We start from the raw sequence: 27,376 nt of genomic DNA, 5'->3' as shown, positions 1-27,376 counted from the left end.
GGCAGCACCCAGTGGCCGTGCCCCGGCAGGGCCCCTCTGCCCTCCTTGTCCCCAGCCAGCCCAGCCTGGGCACCTCGGGCTGGTCCCCACTGTCCTGCTGAGGCCCGGCTTCAAGGGCTTCTGCCACAGGCCTGGGAGACGTGTCGGGGAAGCGCCAGAGCAGCCGGGTGGCAGGAACGAGGTGGCTGCCTGGGGGCTGCTTATGGCCTCTGACACCCAATTCCTCAGGCCTTCCCACCACCCCCGCCCCTCAGGGACCTCCTGTCCCCTTGTAGCCTCCTGCCACCCACTCCGTCACACATCCTCCTCGTGCCTTCCCGCTGCCTTGTCCCGTCAGGGCTTCCGCAGCACCTCCTCCCTTCACGGCCTACCACCGCCCCGTCCCCTCAGGGTCTCCCCCAGCCTGGCCAACCTGCCCGGCAGCAGCACAGCCCTGACAGAGCTCCAGACGAGCCGGATCAAGAGGCACCTCGGAGCCCTCAGCAAGCCAGGCAGCAACGCACGGGCAGGAGGACACAGATGGCGGCTCCTGCCGGGGACAGGGCTTGTGGCCATCTCCCGGCACCAGTCCCGCAGGGATCCCCGCAGCTCTGGCCCCTGCCCACCCGCTCTCTCGACAGCGTTAAGGCTTCAGCAGACCCACCAAAGGCCAAGGAGCTTCTGGCCATCTCCCCTTCCACTCCGCACGCTTGGGCAACTTGCTGAGCGCAAGCACCCCTTCTCCCCTCTTCCCCTATGCCCTGCCGATACTGGGCACCAAAAGAAAGCTCCTGGGAGTCTGTGTATTATAACACATTCTATATTTATATTCTACAGAATACAGAAAAGAAAAGAAAATTCTTAAAGAAAAGAAAATCCCCTCTGGCTCAGGTGGCCCCAGCAGGCAGAGCCTCCCAGATCAGCTCTCCGCAGAGCTCCAGAAACACAGCCGGCCAAGGCTCGACAGCCGAGGCCGTGTCTTCCATGCCCTGCGGAGTTGATCCTGCAGCCTCCGGAATATGGAGTATCGAGACGTCTCTAGTGACCGGAGAACGTACAATGTTTGAAGTGCCAGGTTGGAGACAGCAGGGCTGATGTCCTCTGTCAGGTGTTCAAGGGCTGCAAGAGAGAGGAACAGAGCCACGGTCAGATCCCGGATCTGCGGGGACCCGAGGAGAGCCCCCTTCCAGGGCCATCCCAGCCTGCTCTTGCCATGGCCAGGAGGGAGCAGGGACCGACAGGATCAGCCCAAAGGTGCTGGCCACCAATGCCCCACGCGGCCCTGAAACCTCTCTGTGCTCTGCCCACGCCGCCCCTCGTCCGCACAGGGAGCAGAGCCCTCCGCAGCCGGGGCAGGAATTGCAGATCCCCCCGCCAGCCCCCGCTGAGAGCCCGCTGCCCTCACTCACCTTTGCACATGAGCTGGAGCTCTTTGTGCTGCCCCCTCATGCTCCGCCCGGCAATCTCTGGGAACACAGAGCCTGTCACAGCCCCAGCGGCACAGCTGCCCCACACCGGCGCTGCCAGCCCTGAGGCCACACGACCTCCTTCCCTGGCAGCGCTCGGCCCGGGCTCCTGCCGCATCCTGACGCCCGAGGGCAGGCGGGGCTCCACGGCCCCGGGCCCGGATCCCGCTGCCGGGGCAGCAGGCGGGGCCGGGGCCGAGCTGCGGCGGGGCGGGGAGGGGCCCCGGCCTCGTGGCTCACCCATGAACCTGACGGCCGCCTCTCGCAGGGGCTCCTGCGGGTTCTCCAGGTACGGCAGGGCCAGGCGCAGGTGCTCGGCCGCTTGGCTCCTGTCCTCTGCCAGCTGGAGAGAGCGCCAGGAGGGAAGGCTTAGCGCGGGCTCAGCCCCTTGGCCGGGCGCTCCCTACGGCCGGCACTGCCTCCCCTGCCCGCACAGCCCCGAGGCCCGGCCAGCAGCCGCTGGCGCCGGGCTCTGGAGAGGGCCGAGGGCCGGGTGCTGCCCGGGGAGCCTCGGTGCCGCCCCCGCCCCACAGCCCAGCTGGGCCGGCGCTCCATCGGCGCCCGGCTCGGGGCCAGAGGAGCCTGGAGAAGAGCCCGCGCGGCCCAGGGAAGGGAGCAGCGTGTGGGGCGCAGGCTGGCGCCCCTGGGTGCAGCGCTGGACAGGGAGCACAGCTGCCAGCCCCGCACACTGAGCGCCGGGGGCAGGGGGCTTCTCCAGGCTGCGGCCAGGCCGTCCTTACCAGGCACTCGGCGAACTTCCACAGCTTCTCCTTCTTCACCAGCTTTTCGAGATCTCTCCTCTTCAGGAACTGGACCGCACAAAGCAGCGTTTCCCGAGAAGCCTGGCGAGCAGCAGAGACCCGGAGATGGCACCACAGCCCAGGGCATGGGACGCGCGCGTCCCTGTGCCAAGGCCAGGAGGAGGCTGAAGCCCGCGAGGCGCCAGGGCAGGAGGCAGCCCATCTCCATGCCGGGGCACGAGTCCTCACCTCTGCCACGTGCTGGTTCTCATCGTGGCAGTGGAAGAAGAGTGGGAGCAGGCTCTGGCACACTTGTGTTTTCAGGGGCTCTTTTTCTATGACAAAAGACATCAGTGTTCTGAAGACAAACATGGAGAGCAGCTGCACCTGGCTGTCATCCTGTATGAAAGGAAGAAAAAAAGACCTCAACATCAGCTGCTCCAGGCCCACCTGGGCGCAGGCCTGAAAATCCACAGGGTACACAGTATCTGGGTGGCATCCAGTGGCCTTGCCTGGGGGCACAGAGCCTTACGTTGTCAAAGAGTGGCAGGAGGGCCTCAGCCAGCTGCAGGGCGATGGGGCTCGGTATCGGGGCATCCTTGTCCAGGAAGAAATAAGTCAGGAGAACGACGGTCATCCTAACCACGTCGTTGTCGCTATCCCGCAGGAGCACCACAAGGCTTTTAGTCAGGCTCCACATTCTTTCGGCCTGTGTGGAACACAAAGCTGTGCAACGCCACCCTTCTACAGTAGGGCCCAGAGGCCAAAGGCCTGTCCCGAAGCACTCGGGCAGCTGAACCAGGAGGCAGGAGAGCTGGAAACAGCTGCCTCAGCGCCCAAAGCCCGGCCAAGCCCAAGCGACTGTGTTCCCCAGCCCCACGCTGCCAGCGCAGCTTCAGGTGCTGCCCCCTTCTCACCATTGAGGGATCATCCCTGAGCAAGAGGAGGACCCTGAGTGCCAGGCGACGCATCTCCCTGCGCTCGCTCTTCAGGTGTCTTGTTACGACGTCCATTATGCTGTCACCGCATTCACTCAGGTCCAGGCACTCGAGGACCTGAAAGGCACAGGGCAGTGACAGGGGAGCCGGCCGGCAGGAGCCCGGAAGCGCACAGGGCTGGGCCCAGGCAGCAGCGCAGGGCGCGGGCACCGTCCCAGGCAGCTGCGGCTACGGGAGGGCAGAGAGCTGGGAGGCAGCTCTAGCGAGGCAGCGCTGGCCGTCGGGCTCACCTCCACAAGGAACGCCAGGGCGGGGAAATCCCAGTATGGCATCTCTTTGCTGAGCATCTCAAGGAGACAGCATAAGATGCTTTTACACAAGTGCAGCGATGCTTGGCTCATCTCCCTGGAAGGCAGAAAAAAGCACTCAGGCCCTGAGCTGGGGTGGGGGGGGGGGGCGGGGCAAACCTGTCCCAGGACTGAGTCACATAGTTCTGGTCTTTCCCGACCACCCTGCGAAGGGACCTGGGCCCTTTGGGAGGCGGCTGCTCCGGGGCACCCTCCTCTCCCGGCCTTTTCCCGTCAGCTCAGCCGTTCCTCGGTGACAAGGCCCTCTGGCCCACGACCACGGCCACCGTGTGGGGCACCCTGGGCACAGGGCACAAAAGCCGAGGGCAGCGGGGGAGAAGGGGGTCTCACCTGGCCAGCAGACCCACTGCATAGTGGTGGGTGTCGGCACAGAGCAGCGTGTCCCAGCCACGCTTGCGCTCCATTGCCATCACCACGTGCTCACACTGGAGAAGGCAGAGCAGGGCCTTCAGGGTCCGCACTGCAAACCTGTGTGCAGAGCAAAGCCCAGGTCACGCTGGGGGACTGGCTCCTGCCCTGGCGACATGGGAGGGACAGGAGGACTGGGATGGAGCACCTGCTGGGGTTGGTGGCAAGGCCGTGTTCCTCCTGGCATCCCTTCCAGAAGGTATTGACCTCCTCTGGCGTATCCAATGTGCTGAAGTACACCTGGAAGAGGAGATGCGCAAAGAGGCGGGGGAAAAAGAATATCAGTACGTGTGGGACACAGGGCACCTGGAGGATCTTCCACATCACCACAGTTGCCTGCAAAGGACAAACCACCCTGAGACAGCGCCCAGTGCCAAGGCGTCCACGTGGCAGGGCCAGAGCATGGAAGGGGGAGGCCAGGGGAGACGTAGGCGGAGCACCTGGCCTGGTGCCCCTGAACCTGCCCCTAGCCCAGGTTTCAGCCCAGCGCCTGAGGCAGGGAGACGCAGTGGGGGCAGGAGGATGGAGAGCTGATGGAAGGTGGCCTGGGGGCGAGCAAAGGCCAGTTCCAGAAACTCACAGCCAGGGCAAAGACATCTGTGTCGTCGCCATCGGAGGTGCGCATGCTGTGCTCTGGCCAGCTCCCCAGCACATCGAGGAGCAGCAGCTGCGCCAGCTCCGCAGTCCTGGGCGAGGACATGATTGTCGTCCACATGGTCGCAGCAGCTCTGTGGGGTCAGAACTCTGTGTCGGGGGGTGTCAGCCACAGCACCGTGGCCTGGGCAGCTGTAGGGGCCCGGGCTGACTGCCAGCTCTGCTTCTGCCCACGGCCCTTCACCAGCAGCACCCAGGCAGCCCACCCCTGTGGGCACCGGCCCCTGAGGGGCAGGGAGGGAGCATGGCAGCAGGCTTGGGGGCTGACATGCCACGGCTGGAAAATGGAGGAGCCAGAGGGCCCTGGAACTCTCCGTTTGTCACGCGCCTGGGAGACAGGCTCCACAGGGTGATGGGCTGGTGAGCCCTGAGCCCTTTGGGCAGGTGGGCCCCATACCTGTCACACAATGGGGCCACACGCAGGAGAGTCATGACTACATCAGCTGGCTGTGCCTCTGTCAGCTCCAGCAGGGTATTGTCCAGCCTGTGCTCAGCAGGCTCATTGGCCATGAGCCATCGGTGGATGAACCTCACCATGGCAGGCACCTGGAGAAGGTACGGGGAGAGCTGGAAGCTGCCACAGGGAGTAATGTCCCCCAGCTTCCCCAGAGAACTGCTTCCCTTCCCACCACACTGGGATGGCCTCAAAGGCTTAAAGTGACCAGCAGGCGTGGCTTGGCAAGCCATGTGACTCCTGGGGGAACTGAACCCTGGCCACATGCTGCTTACTTGCTCTGGACTGGAAACACCCTGCTTCACAAGCAAATCCAGCAGGGCGGCACTGGTCTCGTATTTGAAGACCTCTGAGTATGGTATGACCCCAGTGCCCATGACGCTGGTCTCTTTCTCCCGAATGCTCCTGATGAATTTGCAAACCATCTGTAGGAGGAGGGCAAGAGGAGAAGGATGTTCCATGGGGTGCTCCAAGCACAGTGCTCGGCTGAGCAGCGACAGCAGGCCCAGCCCAGGTGGGGACGGCTGCAGGTACCTGCGCTGTTCTGCGGAAGCGGCCACGGGCGGGGTCGTGCTCTTGTGTCGGGTCCACGGCTGGGTCTGGTAAAGAGCGAGCGCAGCCAGAGCTGAGGGGCTGCGGGAGAGGCCGGAGAACACAGCCCAGCCCTGCGCTCCCCAGGCAGGGACAGCCCCGGTATGCCCAGGGGATGGAGCACGGCTGCTGTGGGGGGGGTCTGCCCCGGCCCCTCTTCCGTCCTGTCCATGGGCATGCCCCCAGGGGACGGGACAGGATGGGATGGGATGGGACGGGATGGGATGGGGCCAAGTTGGCTGCAGGCACCAGCCCTGTGACCCAGCTTTGCTATTCACCCTCCTGTGGTGGCTGGAACTGCTCCACCTCTTCTAGCTGCTGTGCTGGGGCAGCTCCAGGGCCTTCTTCCTCCTCCTCCTTCACCCAGGCCAGCTTGGGCACGGTTGGGGGTCTCTGCTCCATGTCACTGACTGGATTGAAGGGTACTTGCAGAGATACGCCTCCAAAAAGTTCCAGGTCATCAAGTCCTGCAGTTGTGCCTTGAAGGCACCAGCCCTGTGGCCTAGCTCTGCCACTCACCCTCCTGTGGTGGCTGGAACTGCTCCACCTCTTCTAGCTGCTGTTCTGGGACAGCTCCAGGGCCTTCTTCATCCTCATTCACCCAGGCCAGCTTGGGCATGGTTGGGGGTCTCTGCTCCATGTCACTGACCGGACTGAAGGCTACTTGCAGGAGAGGTGCCTCTTAAAAGCTCCGGGTCAGCAAGTCCTGCAGTCGCGCCTTCAAGGCACCTTCAAGAGAGAAGTCTTGGGAAGCAAGGACAGCAAGTCCCACGGTCTGGTCTCGAGGGCACCGGCCACAGGGATGGGAGATGCCTTAGAAAAGCTCCGGGGCACCAAGTCCCATGGTCTGCCCTCGAGGGCACCTGCAGAAGAGAAGCCTCAGGAAGGCCACGGGTCACCAAGTCCTATGGTCTGGCCTCGAGGGCACCTGCACAGGTAAACGCCTCGGAAAGGCTCCGGGTCAGCAAAGAACAAGCGCGCTGTGCGGGGGCTCCTCACAGCACCGCTCTGTCCTGTCCTATCCCGTCGCGTGCTCCGAGCACTGTGGCGTGGCCGCGTCACCACCAGCACCTATGTCAGCACGTGTCACAAAGGGCCCTGGGACACCCTGTCCCATTCCATCCCATGGTGACCATGCTGCACCGTGTCACAAAGGGCCTTTGCACACACTGCCACCTGCCCTGGGGCCGCCCCCAGCCCACCCCAAGTGGCCCAGGTTGGAAGGAATCCCTTGCTCCAAGTGCCTAAGACAGCCCGACAGCAGCTTTAAGAATGGCTCAATCCATAAGCAAACGCTCCCCTGCTCTGTGGGTTCGGAGCAGCACCAGGAGCCCCCACGGCCAGCAACACAGCCGTGGCAGGAAGGGCACGGGGTCTTCCACAGAAGCTGGCACGGCCTCCGTGGGACACATCCCGGCTGGTGGCCATCCTAAAGCCGGGGCTGTGACACAGACACAAGGACGTGTGAGCCAGGGCGCAAATGCTGCTCTGACCCCGGGGCCCCGGGGAGCGCTGAAATCAGCAGGTGTGGCAGAGCCCCCGCCGAAGCAGACCTGCTAGACCCCCGTGCCCTGGCCGCGCTGGTGCCCGTCTCCTGCCCCAGAGACCTGTGCCCCCGGGGGACTTCTCTGCCAGAGGGCAGCCAAAGCCAAGGCGCATTGGGGTCTGTGCTCCTTCCTACAGGGGGCTGTTGGCAGGAGCACCTGGAGCAACTGGGGGCAACACTCAGTATCTGACAGGAGATGTTGCTGCTTCCTGGAATGAATTTTTTCATGGAAGGGATTAGCAGTAGAACCAGAGCATCACCAGCTTCTGAGTTTCACAGGACAATTAGATTGTACAGAGACACGGTCATGTTTCCTTGTGATCTTCTGTCTGTTTCCCTGGGAAAAACATTAGCCCAGTCTCTGACGTTCAACACTCCAGTTGCTGCATGTCTGTCTACGTTGCAGCTGATGCAAGGCAAACGTTTCCTCCGGCCCCAAAGAGTCGTGCCTGAAAAGCCACAGAGCCATATCTACTTTAACTTTTTTTTTTTTTTTTTTTTTTTAAAGTTTTTCAGACCCTGCTGATCATTTTCAAGGTTTTGTCCCTATCCCTAGGGCACATTCTCCAGAAGTTCTGCTGGGACATCCTTTTGCATTTAGTGGAAGTTACCTGCAATGACCAGTTGAACAAAGCCCTGGGAACACTTGAACTCCTGGGTGAAACCGGGCAAAACATTAATCACCCACATCTGAAGCCATGGACTGCCAAGTACCATGCCCAGTGTCACACCCTGTCCCCTGTAAGTTTACTGATGCCGTTTAAAAGGGGTTGCCAAGGAAAACAAGTTTTAATATTTTTGTCATTTCCGCATTGGCATGAAAATCCTTGACCAGAAAAATCAGATGTCAAAATTTCTAGGATTCTTAAATAGCAAAGCCGTCATTTTCACCTCTGGGTTTTAGAGTCTCTGGGCAGTCACACAAGGTTTTAGACACTCCATAGAAAGTCCCTGGTGTTCAGCTATACCTGTGCATCAGCATATACTCCTGATTATTACTTTAGTCGGGAGCAGCAAACCCAAGAATGAGCCAAACAGGCTGTTCCAAGCACTGTGTTCTCACGTCCTGCACAGCAGTAACTGGGAATTCAAGAATGGATTCAGAAGTCTCAGGGTGCACAGGAAGCCACAAAGACTTGGGGATGCTGAAATGGACCAGCCTGGAGCCTGTGCCTGGGCTGTACAGGGCTGAGCTCCAACCGTGGGATCTTACAAAGGTTGAATGGACATACCAGGTCCCATTGGAGACTCCTATTCCTAGTTCCGTGAGCAACAAGATTCAGCTTTAACCAGCTGACCTTTTCCTCTTAGCTTGAAATCCAGGAGGGGAAAAGGTAAACACGGCAGCCAAGTGTTCTTCCAATTCTAGTGACTGGTGTGCGTGCACACCACCTGTGCCCATGGCGGGGTGGCTGGAACTGGATGATCCTTAAGATACTTTCCAACACAAAGTGCTCTGGGATTCTGTGATTCCCCAAGTGGAGAGCAAAACGGAGCCATAGAAGTCCCTGCTTTTCTTCAGCGCCTGCTGCGGCTGCTTCCTTTGTTCCAAGCAAGTCCAGGATTTAGTTTGGAAGCTCATGCACGTGTCTGTAAGGTGCCTGCATGGAGGAGAGGGACGGCAGCTGCAGCGCAGGGCTCGTGTCCCATCAGAGTCTCGCTCTCACGGTGGCACCAATGCCACTGCCTTGGGACGCCTGACTGTGGAAGGCCAGTCTGCCCTCAAGCACAGCCACTGAAGTCAGTCAGGGGCACAGGCTGCAGCTGAAGCTGCCAAGCATTGCTGTGAGGCTGGCGAGTCAAGAGAAAGCCATCATGGCCAATTCTGCTGGAGCCTTTTGCCAAACCACGTGCAGTTGTGCCCACAGTATCCCCCTTTTTGGCATCCCGGCTGGCCCGGATGCCTCGTTGAGCAGGTGCCGGCGCTCGGGCTCCTGCTGTTCCTGGGCACGCTCTGGTGCCGTTCCTGTGGCGTCCAGAGCCGCTTTGGCAGCAGCGACTCGGCAGCCCTGCTCGAGGAGACATCGCCGTCTGTCCCATGGTGGCAGCAGCCGTGCGGGCCCAGAGCGCTGTGTCAGGGGGGCTGCGGTCACAGCACCGTGGCCTGGGCAGCCGTGGGGACTGGCAGCACCCAGTGGCCGTGCCCCGGCAGGGCCCCTCTGCCCTCCTTGTCCCCAGCCAGCCCAGCCTGGGCACCTCGGGCTGGTCCCCACTGTCCTGCTGAGGCCCGGCTTCAAGGGCTTCTGCCACAGGCCTGGGAGACGTGTCGGGGAAGCGCCAGAGCAGCCGGGTGGCAGGAACGAGGTGGCTGCCTGGGGGCTGCTTATGGCCTCTGACACCCAATTCCTCAGGCCTTCCCACCACCCCCGCCCCTCAGGGACCTCCTGTCCCCTTGTAGCCTCTTGCCACCCACTCCGTCACACATCCTCCTCGTGCCTTCCCGCTGCCTTGTCCTGTCAGGGCTTCCGCAGCACCTCCTCCCTTCACGGCCTACCACCGCCCCGTCCCCTCAGGGTCTCCCCCAGCCTGGCCAACCTGCCCGGCAGCAGCACAGCCCTGACAGAGCTCCAGACGAGCCGGATCAAGAGGCACCTCAGAGCCCTCAGCAAGCCAGGCAGCAACGCACGGGCAGGAGGACACAGATGGCGGCTCCTGCCGGGGACAGGGCTTGTGGCCATCTCCCGGCACCAGTCCCGCAGGGATCCCCGCAGCTCTGGCCCCTGCCCACCCGCTCTCTCGACAGCGTTAAGGCTTCAGCAGACCCACCAAAGGCCAAGGAGCTTCTGGCCATCTCCCCTTCCACTCCGCACGCTTGGGCAACTTGCTGAGCGCAAGCACCCCTTCTCCCCTCTTCCCCTATGCCCTGCCGATACTGGGCACCAAAAGAAAGCTCCTGGGAGTCTGTGTATTATAACACATTCTATATTTATATTCTACAGAATACAGAAAAGAAAAGAAAATTCTTAAAGAAAAGAAAATCCCCTCTGGCTCAGGTGGCCCCAGCAGGCAGAGCCTCCCAGATCAGCTCTCCGCAGAGCTCCAGAAACACAGCCGGCCAAGGCTCGACAGCCGAGGCCGTGTCTTCCATGCCCTGCGGAGTTGATCCTGCAGCCTCCGGAATATGGAGTATCGAGACGTCTCTAGTGACCGGAGAACGTACAATGTTTGAAGTGCCAGGTTGGAGACAGCAGGGCTGATGTCCTCTGTCAGGTGTTCAAGGGCTGCAAGAGAGAGGAACAGAGCCACGGTCAGATCCCGGATCTGCGGGGACCCGAGGAGAGCCCCCTTCCAGGGCCATCCCAGCCTGCTCTTGCCATGGCCAGGAGGGAGCAGGGACCGACAGGATCAGCCCAAAGGTGCTGGCCACCAATGCCCCACGCGGCCCTGAAACCTCTCTGTGCTCTGCCCACGCCGCCCCTCGTCCGCACAGGGAGCAGAGCCCTCCGCAGCCGGGGCAGGAATTGCAGATCCCCCCGCCAGCCCCCGCTGAGAGCCCGCTGCCCTCACTCACCTTTGCACATGAGCTGGAGCTCTTTGTGCTGCCCCCTCATGCTCCGCCCGGCAATCTCTGGGAACACAGAGCCTGTCACAGCCCCAGCGGCACAGCTGCCCCACACCGGCGCTGCCAGCCCTGAGGCCACACGACCTCCTTCCCTGGCAGCGCTCGGCCCGGGCTCCTGCCGCATCCTGACGCCCGAGGGCAGGCGGGGCTCCACGGCCCCGGGCCCGGATCCCGCTGCCGGGGCAGCAGGCGGGGGCCGGGGCCGAGCTGCGGCGGGGCGGGGAGGGGCCCCCGGCCTCGTGGCTCACCCATGAACCTGACGGCCGCCTCTCGCAGGGGCTCCTGCGGGTTCTCCAGGTACGGCAGGGCCAGGCGCAGGTGCTCGGCCGCTTGGCTCCTGTCCTCTGCCAGCTGGAGAGAGCGCCAGGAGGGAAGGCTTAGCGCGGGCTCAGCCCCTTGGCCGGGCGCTCCCTACGGCCGGCACTGCCTCCCCTGCCCGCACAGCCCCGAGGCCCGGCCAGCAGCCGCTGGCGCCAGGCTCTGGAGAGGGCCGAGGGCCGGGTGCTGCCCGGGGAGCCTCGGTGCCGCCCCCGCCCCACAGCCCAGCTGGGCCGGCGCTCCATCGGCGCCCGGCTCGGGGCCAGAGGAGCCTGGAGAAGAGCCCGCGCGGCCCAGGGAAGGGAGCAGCGTGTGGGGCGCAGGCTGGCGCCCCTGGGTGCAGCGCTGGACAGGGAGCACAGCTGCCAGCCCCGCACACTGAGCGCCGGGGGCAGGGGGCTTCTCCAGGCTGCGGCCAGGCCGTCCTTACCAGGCACTCGGCGAACTTCCACAGCTTCTCCTTCTTCACCAGCTTTTCGAGATCTCTCCTCTTCAGGAACTGGACCGCACAAAGCAGCGTTTCCTGAGAAGCCTGGCGAGCAGCAGAGACCCGGAGATGGCACCACAGCCCAGGGCATGGGACGCGCGCGTCCCTGTGCCAAGGCCAGGAGGAGGCTGAAGCCCGCGAGGCGCCAGGGCAGGAGGCAGCCCATCTCCATGCCGGGGCACGAGTCCTCACCTCTGCCACGTGCTGGTTCTCATCGTGGCAGTGGAAGAAGAGTGGGAGCAGGCTCTGGCACACTTGTGTTTTCAGGGGCTCTTTTTCTATGACAAAAGACATCAGTGTTCTGAAGACAAACATGGAGAGCAGCTGCACCTGGCTGTCATCCTGTATGAAAGGAAGAAAAAAAGACCTCAACATCAGCTGCTCCAGGCCCACCTGGGCGCAGGCCTGAAAATCCACAGGGTACACAGTATCTGGGTGGCATCCAGTGGCCTTGCCTGGGGGCACAGAGCCTTACGTTGTCAAAGAGTGGCAGGAGGGCCTCAGCCAGCTGCAGGGCGATGGGGCTCGGTATCGGGGCATCCTTGTCCAGGAAGAAATAAGTCAGGAGAACGACGGTCATCCTAACCACGTCGTTGTCGCTATCCCGCAGGAGCACCACAAGGCTTTTAGTCAGGCTCCACATTCTTTCGGCCTGTGTGGAACACAAAGCTGTGCAACGCCACCCTTCTACAGTAGGGCCCAGAGGCCAAAGGCCTGTCCCGAAGCACTCGGGCAGCTGAACCAGGAGGCAGGAGAGCTGGAAACAGCTGCCTCAGCGCCCAAAGCCCGGCCAAGCCCAAGCGACTGTGTTCCCCAGCCCCACGCTGCCAGCGCAGCTTCAGGTGCTGCCCCCTTCTCACCATTGAGGGATCATCCCTGAGCAAGAGGAGGACCCTGAGTGCCAGGCGACGCATCTCCCTGCGCTCGCTCTTCAGGTGTCTTGTTACGACGTCCATTATGCTGTCACCGCATTCACTCAGGTCCAGGCACTCGAGGACCTGAAAGGCACAGGGCAGTGACAGGGGAGCCGGCCGGCAGGAGCCCGGAAGCGCACAGGGCTGGGCCCAGGCAGCAGCGCAGGGCGCGGGCACCGTCCCAGGCAGCTGCGGCTACGGGAGGGCAGAGAGCTGGGAGGCAGCTCTAGCGAGGCAGCGCTGGCCGTCGGGCTCACCTCCACAAGGAACGCCAGGGCGGGGAAATCCCAGTATGGCATCTCTTTGCTGAGCATCTCAAGGAGACAGCATAAGATGCTTTTACACAAGTGCAGCGATGCTTGGCTCATCTCCCTGGAAGGCAGAAAAAAGCACTCAGGCCCTGAGCTGGGGTGGGGGGGGGGGGGCGGGGCAAACCTGTCCCAGGACTGAGTCACATAGTTCTGGTCTTTCCCGACCACCCTGCGAAGGGACCTGGGCCCTTTGGGAGGCGGCTGCTCCGGGGCACCCTCCTCTCCCGGCCTTTTCCCGTCAGCTCAGCCGTTCCTCGGTGACAAGGCCCTCTGGCCCACGACCACGGCCACCGTGTGGGGCACCCTGGGCACAGGGCACAAAAGCCGAGGGCAGCGGGGGAGAAGGGGGTCTCACCTGGCCAGCAGACCCACTGCATAGTGGTGGGTGTCGGCACAGAGCAGCGTGTCCCAGCCACGCTTGCGCTCCATTGCCATCACCACGTGCTCACACTGGAGAAGGCAGAGCAGGGCCTTCAGGGTCCGCACTGCAAACCTGTGTGCAGAGCAAAGCCCAGGTCACGCTGGGGGACTGGCTCCTGCCCTGGCGACATGGGAGGGACAGGAGGACTGGGATGGAGCACCTGCTGGGGTTGGTGGCAAGGCCGTGTTCCTCCTGGCATCCCTTCCAGAAGGTATTGACCTCCTCTGGCGTATCCAATGTGCTGAAGTACACCTGGAAGAGGAGATGCGCAAAGAGGCGGGGGAAAAAGAATATCAGTACGTGTGGGACACAGGGCACCTGGAGGATCTTCCACATCACCACAGTTGCCTGCAAAGGACAAACCACCCTGAGACAGCGCCCAGTGCCAAGGCGTCCACGTGGCAGGGCCAGAGCATGGAAGGGGGAGGCCAGGGGAGACGTAGGCGGAGCACCTGGCCTGGTGCCCCTGAACCTGCCCCTAGCCCAGGTTTCAGCCCAGCGCCTGAGGCAGGGAGACGCAGTGGGGGCAGGAGGATGGAGAGCTGATGGAAGGTGGCCTGGGGGCGAGCAAAGGCCAGTTCCAGAAACTCACAGCCAGGGCAAAGACATCTGTGTCGTCGCCATCGGAGGTGCGCATGCTGTGCTCTGGCCAGCTCCCCAGCACATCGAGGAGCAGCAGCTGCGCCAGCTCCGCAGTCCTGGGCGAGGACATGATTGTCGTCCACATGGTCGCAGCAGCTCTGTGGGGTCAGAACTCTGTGTCGGGGGGTGTCAGCCACAGCACCGTGGCCTGGGCAGCTGTAGGGGCCCGGGCTGACTGCCAGCTCTGCTTCTGCCCACGGCCCTTCACCAGCAGCACCCAGGCAGCCCACCCCTGTGGGCACCGGCCCCTGAGGGGCAGGGAGGGAGCATGGCAGCAGGCTTGGGGGCTGACATGCCACGGCTGGAAAATGGAGGAGCCAGAGGGCCCTGGAACTCTCCGTTTGTCACGCGCCTGGGAGACAGGCTCCACAGGGTGATGGGCTGGTGAGCCCTGAGCCCTTTGGGCAGGTGGGCCCCATACCTGTCACACAATGGGGCCACACGCAGGAGAGTCATGACTACATCAGCTGGCTGTGCCTCTGTCAGCTCCAGCAGGGTATTGTCCAGCCTGTGCTCAGCAGGCTCATTGGCCATGAGCCATCGGTGGATGAACCTCACCATGGCAGGCACCTGGAGAAGGTACGGGGAGAGCTGGAAGCTGCCACAGGGAGTAATGTCCCCCAGCTTCCCCAGAGAACTGCTTCCCTTCCCACCACACTGGGATGGCCTCAAAGGCTTAAAGTGACCAGCAGGCGTGGCTTGGCAAGCCATGTGACTCCTGGGGGAACTGAACCCTGGCCACATGCTGCTTACTTGCTCTGGACTGGAAACACCCTGCTTCACAAGCAAATCCAGCAGGGCGGCACTGGTCTCGTATTTGAAGACCTCTGAGTATGGTATGACCCCAGTGCCCATGACGCTGGTCTCTTTCTCCCGAATGCTCCTGATGAATTTGCAAACCATCTGTAGGAGGAGGGCAAGAGGAGAAGGATGTTCCATGGGGTGCTCCAAGCACAGTGCTCGGCTGAGCAGCGACAGCAGGCCCAGCCCAGGTGGGGACGGCTGCAGGTACCTGCGCTGTTCTGCGGAAGCGGCCACGGGCGGGGTCGTGCTCTTGTGTCGGGTCCACGGCTGGGTCTGGTAAAGAGCGAGCGCAGCCAGAGCTGAGGGGCTGCGGGAGAGGCCGGAGAACACAGCCCAGCCCTGCGCTCCCCAGGCAGGGACAGCCCCGGTATGCCCAGGGGATGGAGCACGGCTGCTGTGGGGGGGGTCTGCCCCGGCCCCTCTTCCGTCCTGTCCATGGGCATGCCCCCAGGGGACGGGACAGGATGGGATGGGATGGGACGGGATGGGATGGGGCCAAGTTGGCTGCAGGCACCAGCCCTGTGACCCAGCTTTGCTATTCACCCTCCTGTGGTGGCTGGAACTGCTCCACCTCTTCTAGCTGCTGTGCTGGGGCAGCTCCAGGGCCTTCTTCCTCCTCCTTCACCCAGGCCAGCTTGGGCACGGTTGGGGGTCTCTGCTCCATGTCACTGACTGGATTGAAGGGTACTTGCAGAGATACGCCTCCAAAAAGTTCCAGGTCATCAAGTCCTGCAGTTGTGCCTTGAAGGCACCAGCCCTGTGGCCTAGCTCTGCCACTCACCCTCCTGTGGTGGCTGGAACTGCTCCACCTCTTCTAGCTGCTGTTCTGGGACAGCTCCAGGGCCTTCTTCATCCTCATTCACCCAGGCCAGCTTGGGCATGGTTGGGGGTCTCTGCTCCATGTCACTGACCGGACTGAAGGCTACTTGCAGGAGAGGTGCCTCTTAAAAGCTCCGGGTCAGCAAGTCCTGCAGTCGCGCCTTCAAGGCACCTTCAAGAGAGAAGTCTTGGGAAGCAAGGACAGCAAGTCCCACGGTCTGGTCTCGAGGGCACCGGCCACAGGGATGGGAGATGCCTTAGAAAAGCTCCGGGGCACCAAGTCCCATGGTCTGCCCTCGAGGGCACCTGCAGAAGAGAAGCCTCAGGAAGGCCACGGGTCACCAAGTCCTATGGTCTGGCCTCGAGGGCACCTGCACAGGTAAACGCCTCGGAAAGGCTCCGGGTCAGCAAAGAACAAGCGCGCTGTGCGGGGGCTCCTCACAGCACCGCTCTGTCCTGTCCTATCCCGTCGCGTGCTCCGAGCACTGTGGCGTGGCCGCGTCACCACCAGCACCTATGTCAGCACGTGTCACAAAGGGCCCTGGGACACCCTGTCCCATTCCATCCCATGGTGACCATGCTGCACCGTGTCACAAAGGGCCTTTGCACACACTGCCACCTGCCCTGGGGCCGCCCCCAGCCCACCCCAAGTGGCCCAGGTTGGAAGGAATCCCTTGCTCCAAGTGCCTAAGACAGCCCGACAGCAGCTTTAAGAATGGCTCAATCCATAAGCAAACGCTCCCCTGCTCTGTGGGTTCGGAGCAGCACCAGGAGCCCCCACGGCCAGCAACACAGCCGTGGCAGGAAGGGCACGGGGTCTTCCACAGAAGCTGGCACGGCCTCCGTGGGACACATCCCGGCTGGTGGCCATCCTAAAGCCGGGGCTGTGACACAGACACAAGGACGTGTGAGCCAGGGCGCAAATGCTGCTCTGACCCCGGGGCCCCGGGGAGCGCTGAAATCAGCAGGTGTGGCAGAGCCCCCGCCGAAGCAGACCTGCTAGACCCCCGTGCCCTGGCCGCGCTGGTGCCCGTCTCCTGCCCCAGAGACCTGTGCCCCCGGGGGACTTCTCTGCCAGAGGGCAGCCAAAGCCAAGGCGCATTGGGGTCTGTGCTCCTTCCTACAGGGGGCTGTTGGCAGGAGCACCTGGAGCAACTGGGGGCAACACTCAGTATCTGACAGGAGATGTTGCTGCTTCCTGGAATGAATTTTTTCATGGAAGGGATTAGCAGTAGAACCAGAGCATCACCAGCTTCTGAGTTTCACAGGACAATTAGATTGTACAGAGACACGGTCATGTTTCCTTGTGATCTTCTGTCTGTTTCCCTGGGAAAAACATTAGCCCAGTCTCTGACGTTCAACACTCCAGTTGCTGCATGTCTGTCTACGTTGCAGCTGATGCAAGGCAAACGTTTCCTCCGGCCCCAAAGAGTCGTGCCTGAAAAGCCACAGAGCCATATCTACTTTAACTTTTTTTTTTTTTTTTTTTTTTTAAAGTTTTTCAGACCCTGCTGATCATTTTCAAGGTTTTGTCCCTATCCCTAGGGCACATTCTCCAGAAGTTCTGCTGGGACATCCTTTTGCATTTAGTGGAAGTTACCTGCAATGACCAGTTGAACAAAGCCCTGGGAACACTTGAACTCCTGGGTGAAACCGGGCAAAACATTAATCACCCACATCTGAAGCCATGGACTGCCAAGTACCATGCCCAGTGTCACACCCTGTCCCCTGTAAGTTTACTGATGCCGTTTAAAAGGGGTTGCCAAGGAAAACAAGTTTTAATATTTTTGTCATTTCCGCATTGGCATGAAAATCCTTGACCAGAAAAATCAGATGTCAAAATTTCTAGGATTCTTAAATAGCAAAGCCGTCATTTTCACCTCTGGGTTTTAGAGTCTCTGGGCAGTCACACAAGGTTTTAGACACTCCATAGAAAGTCCCTGGTGTTCAGCTATACCTGTGCATCAGCATATACTCCTGATTATTACTTTAGTCGGGAGCAGCAAACCCAAGAATGAGCCAAACAGGCTGTTCCAAGCACTGTGTTCTCACGTCCTGCACAGCAGTAACTGGGAATTCAAGAATGGATTCAGAAGTCTCAGGGTGCACAGGAAGCCACAAAGACTTGGGGATGCTGAAATGGACCAGCCTGGAGCCTGTGCCTGGGCTGTACAGGGCTGAGCTCCAACCGTGGGATCTTACAAAGGTTGAATGGACATACCAGGTCCCATTGGAGACTCCTATTCCTAGTTCCGTGAGCAACAAGATTCAGCTTTAACCAGCTGACCTTTTCCTCTTAGCTTGAAATCCAGGAGGGGAAAAGGTAAACACGGCAGCCAAGTGTTCTTCCAATTCTAGTGACTGGTGTGCGTGCACACCACCTGTGCCCATGGCGGGGTGGCTGGAACTGGATGATCCTTAAGATACTTTCCAACACAAAGTGCTCTGGGATTCTGTGATTCCCCAAGTGGAGAGCAAAACGGAGCCATAGAAGTCCCTGCTTTTCTTCAGCGCCTGCTGCGGCTGCTTCCTTTGTTCCAAGCAAGTCCAGGATTTAGTTTGGAAGCTCATGCACGTGTCTGTAAGGTGCCTGCATGGAGGAGAGGGACGGCAGCTGCAGCGCAGGGCTCGTGTCCCATCAGAGTCTCGCTCTCACGGTGGCACCAATGCCACTGCCTTGGGACGCCTGACTGTGGAAGGCCAGTCTGCCCTCAAGCACAGCCACTGAAGTCAGTCAGGGGCACAGGCTGCAGCTGAAGCTGCCAAGCATTGCTGTGAGGCTGGCGAGTCAAGAGAAAGCCATCATGGCCAATTCTGCTGGAGCCTTTTGCCAAACCACGTGCAGTTGTGCCCACAGTATCCCCCTTTTTGGCATCCCGGCTGGCCCGGATGCCTCGTTGAGCAGGTGCCGGCGCTCGGGCTCCTGCTGTTCCTGGGCACGCTCTGGTGCCGTTCCTGTGGCGTCCAGAGCCGCTTTGGCAGCAGCGACTCGGCAGCCCTGCTCGAGGAGACATCGCCGTCTGTCCCATGGTGGCAGCAGCCGTGCGGGCCCAGAGCGCTGTGTCAGGGGGGCTGCGGTCACAGCACCGTGGCCTGGGCAGCCGTGGGGACTGGCAGCACCCAGTGGCCGTGCCCCGGCAGGGCCCCTCTGCCCTCCTTGTCCCCAGCCAGCCCAGCCTGGGCACCTCGGGCTGGTCCCCACTGTCCTGCTGAGGCCCGGCTTCAAGGGCTTCTGCCACAGGCCTGGGAGACGTGTCGGGGAAGCGCCAGAGCAGCCGGGTGGCAGGAACGAGGTGGCTGCCTGGGGGCTGCTTATGGCCTCTGACACCCAATTCCTCAGGCCTTCCCACCACCCCCGCCCCTCAGGGACCTCCTGTCCCCTTGTAGCCTCTTGCCACCCACTCCGTCACACATCCTCCTCGTGCCTTCCCGCTGCCTTGTCCCGTCAGGGCTTCCGCAGCACCTCCTCCCTTCACGGCCTACCACCGCCCCGTCCCCTCAGGGTCTCCCCCAGCCTGGCCAACCTGCCCGGCAGCAGCACAGCCCTGACAGAGCTCCAGACGAGCCGGATCAAGAGGCACCTCAGAGCCCTCAGCAAGCCAGGCAGCAACGCACGGGCAGGAGGACACAGATGGCGGCTCCTGCCGGGGACAGGGCTTATGGCCATCTCCCGGCACCAGTCCCGCAGGGATCCCCGCAGCTCTGGCCCCTGCCCACCCGCTCTCTCGACAGCGTTAAGGCTTCAGCAGACCCACCAAAGGCCAAGGAGCTTCTGGCCATCTCCCCTTCCACTCCGCACGCTTGGGCAACTTGCTGAGCGCAAGCACCCCTTCTCCCCTCTTCCCCTATGCCCTGCCGATACTGGGCACCAAAAGAAAGCTCCTGGGAGTCTGTGTATTATAACACATTCTATATTTATATTCTACAGAATACAGAAAAGAAAAGAAAATTCTTAAAGAAAAGAAAATCCCCTCTGGCTCAGGTGGCCCCAGCAGGCAGAGCCTCCCAGATCAGCTCTCCGCAGAGCTCCAGAAACACAGCCGGCCAAGGCTCGACAGCCGAGGCCGTGTCTTCCATGCCCTGCGGAGTTGATCCTGCAGCCTCCGGAATATGGAGTATCGAGACGTCTCTAGTGACCGGAGAACGTACAATGTTTGAAGTGCCAGGTTGGAGACAGCAGGGCTGATGTCCTCTGTCAGGTGTTCAAGGGCTGCAAGAGAGAGGAACAGAGCCACGGTCAGATCCCGGATCTGCGGGGACCCGAGGAGAGCCCCCTTCCAGGGCCATCCCAGCCTGCTCTTGCCATGGCCAGGAGGGAGCAGGGACCGACAGGATCAGCCCAAAGGTGCTGGCCACCAATGCCCCACGCGGCCCTGAAACCTCTCTGTGCTCTGCCCACGCCGCCCCTCGTCCGCACAGGGAGCAGAGCCCTCCGCAGCCGGGGCAGGAATTGCAGATCCCCCCGCCAGCCCCCGCTGAGAGCCCGCTGCCCTCACTCACCTTTGCACATGAGCTGGAGCTCTTTGTGCTGCCCCCTCATGCTCCGCCCGGCAATCTCTGGGAACACAGAGCCTGTCACAGCCCCAGCGGCACAGCTGCCCCACACCGGCGCTGCCAGCCCTGAGGCCACACGACCTCCTTCCCTGGCAGCGCTCGGCCCGGGCTCCTGCCGCATCCTGACGCCCGAGGGCAGGCGGGGCTCCACGGCCCCGGGCCCGGATCCCGCTGCCGGGGCAGCAGGCGGGGCCGGGGCCGAGCTGCGGCGGGGCGGGGAGGGGCCCCGGCCTCGTGGCTCACCCATGAACCTGACGGCCGCCTCTCGCAGGGGCTCCTGCGGGTTCTCCAGGTACGGCAGGGCCAGGCGCAGGTGCTCGGCCGCTTGGCTCCTGTCCTCTGCCAGCTGGAGAGAGCGCCAGGAGGGAAGGCTTAGCGCGGGCTCAGCCCCTTGGCCGGGCGCTCCCTACGGCCGGCACTGCCTCCCCTGCCCGCACAGCCCCGAGGCCCGGCCAGCAGCCGCTGGCGCCAGGCTCTGGAGAGGGCCGAGGGCCGGGTGCTGCCCGGGGAGCCTCGGTGCCGCCCCCGCCCCACAGCCCAGCTGGGCCGGCGCTCCATCGGCGCCCGGCTCGGGGCCAGAGGAGCCTGGAGAAGAGCCCGCGCGGCCCAGGGAAGGGAGCAGCGTGTGGGGCGCAGGCTGGCGCCCCTGGGTGCAGCGCTGGACAGGGAGCACAGCTGCCAGCCCCGCACACTGAGCGCCGGGGGCAGGGGGCTTCTCCAGGCTGCGGCCAGGCCGTCCTTACCAGGCACTCGGCGAACTTCCACAGCTTCTCCTTCTTCACCAGCTTTTCGAGATCTCTCCTCTTCAGGAACTGGACCGCACAAAGCAGCGTTTCCTGAGAAGCCTGGCGAGCAGCAGAGACCCGGAGATGGCACCACAGCCCAGGGCATGGGACGCGCGCGTCCCTGTGCCAAGGCCAGGAGGAGGCTGAAGCCCGCGAGGCGCCAGGGCAGGAGGCAGCCCATCTCCATGCCGGGGCACGAGTCCTCACCTCTGCCACGTGCTGGTTCTCATCGTGGCAGTGGAAGAAGAGTGGGAGCAGGCTCTGGCACACTTGTGTTTTCAGGGGCTCTTTTTCTATGACAAAAGACATCAGTGTTCTGAAGACAAACATGGAGAGCAGCTGCACCTGGCTGTCATCCTGTATGAAAGGAAGAAAAAAAGACCTCAACATCAGCTGCTCCAGGCCCACCTGGGCGCAGGCCTGAAAATCCACAGGGTACACAGTATCTGGGTGGCATCCAGTGGCCTTGCCTGGGGGCACAGAGCCTTACGTTGTCAAAGAGTGGCAGGAGGGCCTCAGCCAGCTGCAGGGCGATGGGGCTCGGTATCGGGGCATCCTTGTCCAGGAAGAAATAAGTCAGGAGAACGACGGTCATCCTAACCACGTCGTTGTCGCTATCCCGCAGGAGCACCACAAGGCTTTTAGTCAGGCTCCACATTCTTTCGGCCTGTGTGGAACACAAAGCTGTGCAACGCCACCCTTCTACAGTAGGGCCCAGAGGCCAAAGGCCTGTCCCGAAGCACTCGGGCAGCTGAACCAGGAGGCAGGAGAGCTGGAAACAGCTGCCTCAGCGCCCAAAGCCCGGCCAAGCCCAAGCGACAGTGTTCCCCAGCCCCACGCTGCCAGCGCAGCTTCAGGTGCTGCCCCCTTCTCACCATTGAGGGATCATCCCTGAGCAAGAGGAGGACCCTGAGTGCCAGGCGACGCATCTCCCTGCGCTTGCTCTTCAGGTGTCTTGTTACGACGTCCATTATGCTGTCACCGCATTCACTCAGGTCCAGGCACTCGAGGACCTGAAAGGCACAGGGCAGTGACAGGGGAGCCGGCCGGCAGGAGCCCGGAAGCGCACAGGGCTGGGCCCAGGCAGCAGCGCAGGGCGCGGGCACCGTCCCAGGCAGCTGCGGCTACGGGAGGGCAGAGAGCTGGGAGGCAGCTCTAGCGAGGCAGCGCTGGCCGTCGGGCTCACCTCCACAAGGAACGCCAGGGCGGGGAAATCCCAGTATGGCATCTCTTTGCTGAGCATCTCAAGGAGACAGCATAAGATGCTTTTACACAAGTGCAGCGATGCTTGGCTCATCTCCCTGGAAGGCAGAAAAAAGCACTCAGGCCCTGAGCTGGGGTGGGGGGGGGGGGGCGGGGCAAACCTGTCCCAGGACTGAGTCACATAGTTCTGGTCTTTCCCGACCACCCTGCGAAGGGACCTGGGCCCTTTGGGAGGCGGCTGCTCCGGGGCACCCTCCTCTCCCGGCCTTTTCCCGTCAGCTCAGCCGTTCCTCGGTGACAAGGCCCTCTGGCCCACGACCACGGCCACCGTGTGGGGCACCCTGGGCACAGGGCACAAAAGCCGAGGGCAGCGGGGGAGAAGGGGGTCTCACCTGGCCAGCAGACCCACTGCATAGTGGTGGGTGTCGGCACAGAGCAGCGTGTCCCAGCCACGCTTGCGCTCCATTGCCATCACCACGTGCTCACACTGGAGAAGGCAGAGCAGGGCCTTCAGGGTCCGCACTGCAAACCTGTGTGCAGAGCAAAGCCCAGGTCACGCTGGGGGACTGGCTCCTGCCCTGGCGACATGGGAGGGACAGGAGGACTGGGATGGAGCACCTGCTGGGGTTGGTGGCAAGGCCGTGTTCCTCCTGGCATCCCTTCCAGAAGGTATTGACCTCCTCTGGCGTATCCAATGTGCTGAAGTACACCTGGAAGAGGAGATGCGCAAAGAGGCGGGGGAAAAAGAATATCAGTACGTGTGGGACACAGGGCACCTGGAGGATCTTCCACATCACCACAGTTGCCTGCAAAGGACAAACCACCCTGAGACAGCGCCCAGTGCCAAGGCGTCCACGTGGCAGGGCCAGAGCATGGAAGGGGGAGGCCAGGGGAGACGTAGGCGGAGCACCTGGCCTGGTGCCCCTGAACCTGCCCCTAGCCCAGGTTTCAGCCCAGCGCCTGAGGCAGGGAGACGCAGTGGGGGCAGGAGGATGGAGAGCTGATGGAAGGTGGCCTGGGGGCGAGCAAAGGCCAGTTCCAGAAACTCACAGCCAGGGCAAAGACATCTGTGTCGTCGCCATCGGAGGTGCGCATGCTGTGCTCTGGCCAGCTCCCCAGCACATCGAGGAGCAGCAGCTGCGCCAGCTCCGCAGTCCTGGGCGAGGACATGATTGTCGTCCACATGGTCGCAGCAGCTCTGTGGGGTCAGAACTCTGTGTCGGGGGGTGTCAGCCACAGCACCGTGGCCTGGGCAGCTGTAGGGGCCCGGGCTGACTGCCAGCTCTGCTTCTGCCCACGGCCCTTCACCAGCAGCACCCAGGCAGCCCACCCCTGTGGGCACCGGCCCCTGAGGGGCAGGGAGGGAGCATGGCAGCAGGCTTGGGGGCTGACATGCCACGGCTGGAAAATGGAGGAGCCAGAGGGCCCTGGAACTCTCCGTTTGTCACGCGCCTGGGAGACAGGCTCCACAGGGTGATGGGCTGGTGAGCCCTGAGCCCTTTGGGCAGGTGGGCCCCATACCTGTCACACAATGGGGCCACACGCAGGAGAGTCATGACTACATCAGCTGGCTGTGCCTCTGTCAGCTCCAGCAGGGTATTGTCCAGCCTGTGCTCAGCAGGCTCATTGGCCATGAGCCATCGGTGGATGAACCTCACCATGGCAGGCACCTGGAGAAGGTACGGGGAGAGCTGGAAGCTGCCACAGGGAGTAATGTCCCCCAGCTTCCCCAGAGAACTGCTTCCCTTCCCACCACACTGGGATGGCCTCAAAGGCTTAAAGTGACCAGCAGGCGTGGCTTGGCAAGCCATGTGACTCCTGGGGGAACTGAACCCTGGCCACATGCTGCTTACTTGCTCTGGACTGGAAACACCCTGCTTCACAAGCAAATCCAGCAGGGCGGCACTGGTCTCGTATTTGAAGACCTCTGAGTATGGTATGACCCCAGTGCCCATGACGCTGGTCTCTTTCTCCCGAATGCTCCTGATGAATTTGCAAACCATCTGTAGGAGGAGGGCAAGAGGAGAAGGATGTTCCATGGGGTGCTCCAAGCACAGTGCTCGGCTGAGCAGCGACAGCAGGCCCAGCCCAGGTGGGGACGGCTGCAGGTACCTGCGCTGTTCTGCGGAAGCGGCCACGGGCGGGGTCGTGCTCTTGTGTCGGGTCCACGGCTGGGTCTGGTAAAGAGCGAGCGCAGCCAGAGCTGAGGGGCTGCGGGAGAGGCCGGAGAACACAGCCCAGCCCTGCGCTCCCCAGGCAGGGACAGCCCCGGTATGCCCAGGGGATGGAGCACGGCTGCTGTGGGGGGGGTCTGCCCCGGCCCCTCTTCCGTCCTGTCCATGGGCATGCCCCCAGGGGACGGGACAGGATGGGATGGGATGGGACGGGATGGGATGGGGCCAAGTTGGCTGCAGGCACCAGCCCTGTGACCCAGCTTTGCTATTCACCCTCCTGTGGTGGCTGGAACTGCTCCACCTCTTCTAGCTGCTGTGCTGGGGCAGCTCCAGGGCCTTCTTCCTCCTCCTTCACCCAGGCCAGCTTGGGCACGGTTGGGGGTCTCTGCTCCATGTCACTGACTGGATTGAAGGGTACTTGCAGAGATACGCCTCCAAAAAGTTCCAGGTCATCAAGTCTTGCAGTTGTGCCTTGAAGGCACCAGCCCTGTGGCCTAGCTCTGCCACTCACCCTCCTGTGGTGGCTGGAACTGCTCCACCTCTTCTAGCTGCTGTTCTGGGACAGCTCCAGGGCCTTCTTCATCCTCATTCACCCAGGCCAGCTTGGGCATGGTTGGGGGTCTCTGCTCCATGTCACTGACCGGATTGAAGGCTACTTGCAGGAGAGATGCCTCTTAAAAGCTCCGGGTCAGCAAGTCCTGCAGTCGCGCCTTCAAGGCACCTTCAAGAGAGAAGTCTTGGGAAGCAAGGACAGCAAGTCCCACGGTCTGGTCTCGAGGGCACCGGCCACAGGGATGGGAGATGCCTTAGAAAAGCTCCGGGGCACCAAGTCCCATGGTCTGCCCTCGAGGGCACCTGCAGAAGAGAAGCCTCAGGAAGGCCACGGGTCACCAAGTCCTATGGTCTGGCCTCGAGGGCACCTGCACAGGTAAACGCCTCGGAAAGGCTCCGGGTCAGCAAAGAACAAGCGCGCTGTGCGGGGGCTCCTCACAGCACCGCTCTGTCCTGTCCTATCCCGTCGCGTGCTCCGAGCACTGTGGCGTGGCCGCGTCACCACCAGCACCTATGTCAGCACGTGTCACAAAGGGCCCTGGGACACCCTGTCCCATTCCATCCCATGGTGACCATGCTGCACCGTGTCACAAAGGGCCTTTGCACACACTGCCACCTGCCCTGGGGCCGCCCCCAGCCCACCCCAAGTGGCCCAGGTTGGAAGGAATCCCTTGCTCCAAGTGCCTAAGACAGCCCGACAGCAGCTTTAAGAATGGCTCAATCCATAAGCAAACGCTCCCCTGCTCTGTGGGTTCGGAGCAGCACCAGGAGCCCCCACGGCCAGCAACACAGCCGTGGCAGGAAGGGCACGGGGTCTTCCACAGAAGCTGGCACGGCCTCCGTGGGACACATCCCGGCTGGTGGCCATCCTGAAGCCGGGGCTGTGACACAGACACAAGGACGTGTGAGCCAGGGCGCAAATGCTGCTCTGACCCCGGGGCCCCGGGGAGCGCTGAAATCAGCAGGTGTGGCAGAGCCCCCGCCGAAGCAGACCTGCTAGACCCCCGTGCCCTGGCCGCGCTGGTGCCCGTCTCCTGCCCCAGAGACCTGTGCCCCCGGGGGACTTCTCTGCCAGAGGGCAGCCAAAGCCAAGGCGCATTGGGGTCTGTGCTCCTTCCTACAGGGGGCTGTTGGCAGGAGCACCTGGAGCAACTGGGGGCAACACTCAGTATCTGACAGGAGATGTTGCTGCTTCCTGGAATGAATTTTTTCATGGAAGGGATTAGCAGTAGAACCAGAGCATCACCAGCTTCTGAGTTTCACAGGACAATTAGATTGTACAGAGACACGGTCATGTTTCCTTGTGATCTTCTGTCTGTTTCCCTGGGAAAAACATTAGCCCAGTCTCTGACGTTCAACACTCCAGTTGCTGCATGTCTGTCTACGTTGCAGCTGATGCAAGGCAAACGTTTCCTCCGGCCCCAAAGAGTCGTGCCTGAAAAGCCACAGAGCCATATCTACTTTAACTTTTTTTTTTTTTTTTTTTTTAAAGTTTTTCAGACCCTGCTGATCATTTTCAAGGTTTTGTCCCTATCCCTAGGGCACATTCTCCAGAAGTTCTGCTGGGACATCCTTTTGCATTTAGTGGAAGTTACCTGCAATGACCAGTTGAACAAAGCCCTGGGAACACTTGAACTCCTGGGTGAAACCGGGCAAAACATTAATCACCCACATCTGAAGCCATGGACTGCCAAGTACCATGCCCAGTGTCACACCCTGTCCCCTGTAAGTTTACTGATGCCGTTTAAAAGGGGTTGCCAAGGAAAACAAGTTTTAATATTTTTGTCATTTCCGCATTGGCATGAAAATCCTTGACCAGAAAAATCAGATGTCAAAATTTCTAGGATTCTTAAATAGCAAAGCCGTCATTTTCACCTCTGGGTTTTAGAGTCTCTGGGCAGTCACACAAGGTTTTAGACACTCCATAGAAAGTCCCTGGTGTTCAGCTATACCTGTGCATCAGCATATACTCCTGATTATTACTTTAGTCGGGAGCAGCAAACCCAAGAATGAGCCAAACAGGCTGTTCCAAGCACTGTGTTCTCACGTCCTGCACAGCAGTAACTGGGAATTCAAGAATGGATTCAGAAGTCTCAGGGTGCACAGGAAGCCACAAAGACTTGGGGATGCTGAAATGGACCAGCCTGGAGCCTGTGCCTGGGCTGTACAGGGCTGAGCTCCAACCGTGGGATCTTACAAAGGTTGAATGGACATACCAGGTCCCATTGGAGACTCCTATTCCTAGTTCCGTGAGCAACAAGATTCAGCTTTAACCAGCTGACCTTTTCCTCTTAGCTTGAAATCCAGGAGGGGAAAAGGTAAACACGGCAGCCAAGTGTTCTTCCAATTCTAGTGACTGGTGTGCGTGCACACCACCTGTGCCCATGGCGGGGTGGCTGGAACTGGATGATCCTTAAGATACTTTCCAACACAAAGTGCTCTGGGATTCTGTGATTCCCCAAGTGGAGAGCAAAACGGAGCCATAGAAGTCCCTGCTTTTCTTCAGCGCCTGCTGCGGCTGCTTCCTTTGTTCCAAGCAAGTCCAGGATTTAGTTTGGAAGCTCATGCACGTGTCTGTAAGGTGCCTGCATGGAGGAGAGGGACGGCAGCTGCAGCGCAGGGCTCGTGTCCCATCAGAGTCTCGCTCTCACGGTGGCACCAATGCCACTGCCTTGGGACGCCTGAC

The 27,376-nt window shown here is 61.5% G+C and overlaps 4 protein-coding genes and 2 long non-coding RNA genes across 10 annotated transcripts; all 6 read right to left on the bottom strand.

Annotated features, from left to right (window-relative positions):
• Nucleotides 1-863: 863 nt before the first annotated feature.
• Nucleotides 864-3,514, bottom strand: LOC125328800. The gene is made up of 8 exons (XM_048309916.1): nt 3,414-3,514; nt 3,103-3,240; nt 2,718-2,894; nt 2,435-2,584; nt 2,186-2,287; nt 1,686-1,788; nt 1,389-1,445; nt 864-1,098 (listed from the first exon to the last, which is right to left on the bottom strand). Exons 1-8 carry the CDS (start codon nt 3,468-3,470, stop codon nt 899-901), a joined length of 984 nt encoding a protein of 327 aa, XP_048165873.1. The 5' UTR covers nt 3,471-3,514; the 3' UTR covers nt 864-898.
• A 634-nt stretch (nt 3,515-4,148) lies between these two features.
• LOC125328787 lies at nt 4,149-6,207 on the bottom strand. 3 transcript variants are annotated; one of them, XM_048309891.1, is made up of 5 exons: nt 5,877-6,207; nt 5,542-5,606; nt 5,283-5,432; nt 4,480-5,099; nt 4,149-4,235 (listed from the first exon to the last, which is right to left on the bottom strand). In XM_048309891.1, exons 1-4 carry the CDS (start codon nt 5,998-6,000, stop codon nt 4,734-4,736), a joined length of 705 nt encoding a protein of 234 aa, XP_048165848.1. In that variant the 5' UTR covers nt 6,001-6,207; the 3' UTR covers nt 4,149-4,235; nt 4,480-4,733. The 3 variants fall into 3 exon arrangements, with proteins under 3 accessions (XP_048165848.1, XP_048165846.1, XP_048165847.1); XM_048309889.1 differs by having other exon boundaries at nt 4,480-5,432; XM_048309890.1 differs by having other exon boundaries at nt 4,183-5,432.
• A 3,923-nt stretch (nt 6,208-10,130) lies between these two features.
• Nucleotides 10,131-13,171, bottom strand: LOC125328573. Its single transcript, XM_048309464.1, has 8 exons — nt 13,092-13,171; nt 12,683-12,797; nt 12,372-12,509; nt 11,987-12,163; nt 11,455-11,853; nt 10,955-11,057; nt 10,656-10,712; nt 10,131-10,365 (listed from the first exon to the last, which is right to left on the bottom strand). Exons 1-8 carry the CDS (start codon nt 13,169-13,171, stop codon nt 10,166-10,168), a joined length of 1,269 nt encoding a protein of 422 aa, XP_048165421.1. The 3' UTR covers nt 10,131-10,165.
• Nucleotides 13,172-13,418: 247 nt separating this feature from the next.
• LOC125328791 lies at nt 13,419-15,220 on the bottom strand. 2 transcript variants are annotated; one of them, XR_007204865.1, is made up of 5 exons: nt 15,147-15,220; nt 14,812-14,876; nt 14,553-14,702; nt 13,750-14,369; nt 13,419-13,505 (listed from the first exon to the last, which is right to left on the bottom strand). It is a non-coding gene; the product is annotated as an uncharacterized LOC125328791 (long non-coding RNA). The 2 variants fall into 2 exon arrangements; XR_007204864.1 differs by having other exon boundaries at nt 13,750-14,702.
• Nucleotides 15,221-19,397: 4,177 nt separating this feature from the next.
• LOC125328572 lies at nt 19,398-22,436 on the bottom strand. The gene is made up of 8 exons (XM_048309462.1): nt 22,357-22,436; nt 21,948-22,062; nt 21,637-21,774; nt 21,252-21,428; nt 20,720-21,118; nt 20,220-20,322; nt 19,923-19,979; nt 19,398-19,632 (listed from the first exon to the last, which is right to left on the bottom strand). Exons 1-8 carry the CDS (start codon nt 22,434-22,436, stop codon nt 19,433-19,435), a joined length of 1,269 nt encoding a protein of 422 aa, XP_048165419.1. The 3' UTR covers nt 19,398-19,432.
• A 247-nt stretch (nt 22,437-22,683) lies between these two features.
• LOC125328829 lies at nt 22,684-24,485 on the bottom strand. Of its 2 annotated transcripts, XR_007204891.1 has the most exons (5): nt 24,412-24,485; nt 24,077-24,141; nt 23,818-23,967; nt 23,015-23,634; nt 22,684-22,770 (listed from the first exon to the last, which is right to left on the bottom strand). It is a non-coding gene; the product is annotated as an uncharacterized LOC125328829 (long non-coding RNA). The 2 variants fall into 2 exon arrangements; XR_007204890.1 differs by having other exon boundaries at nt 23,015-23,967.
• Nucleotides 24,486-27,376: the final 2,891 nt, after the last annotated feature.

Source organism: Corvus hawaiiensis, chromosome 7, assembly GCF_020740725.1.
Source record: "Corvus hawaiiensis isolate bCorHaw1 chromosome 7, bCorHaw1.pri.cur, whole genome shotgun sequence".
Taxonomy (NCBI): Eukaryota; Metazoa; Chordata; class Aves; order Passeriformes; family Corvidae; genus Corvus; species Corvus hawaiiensis.
Note: the sequence above shows the minus strand (reverse complement) of the source record. Positions and strands in the feature narration are given on the sequence as shown.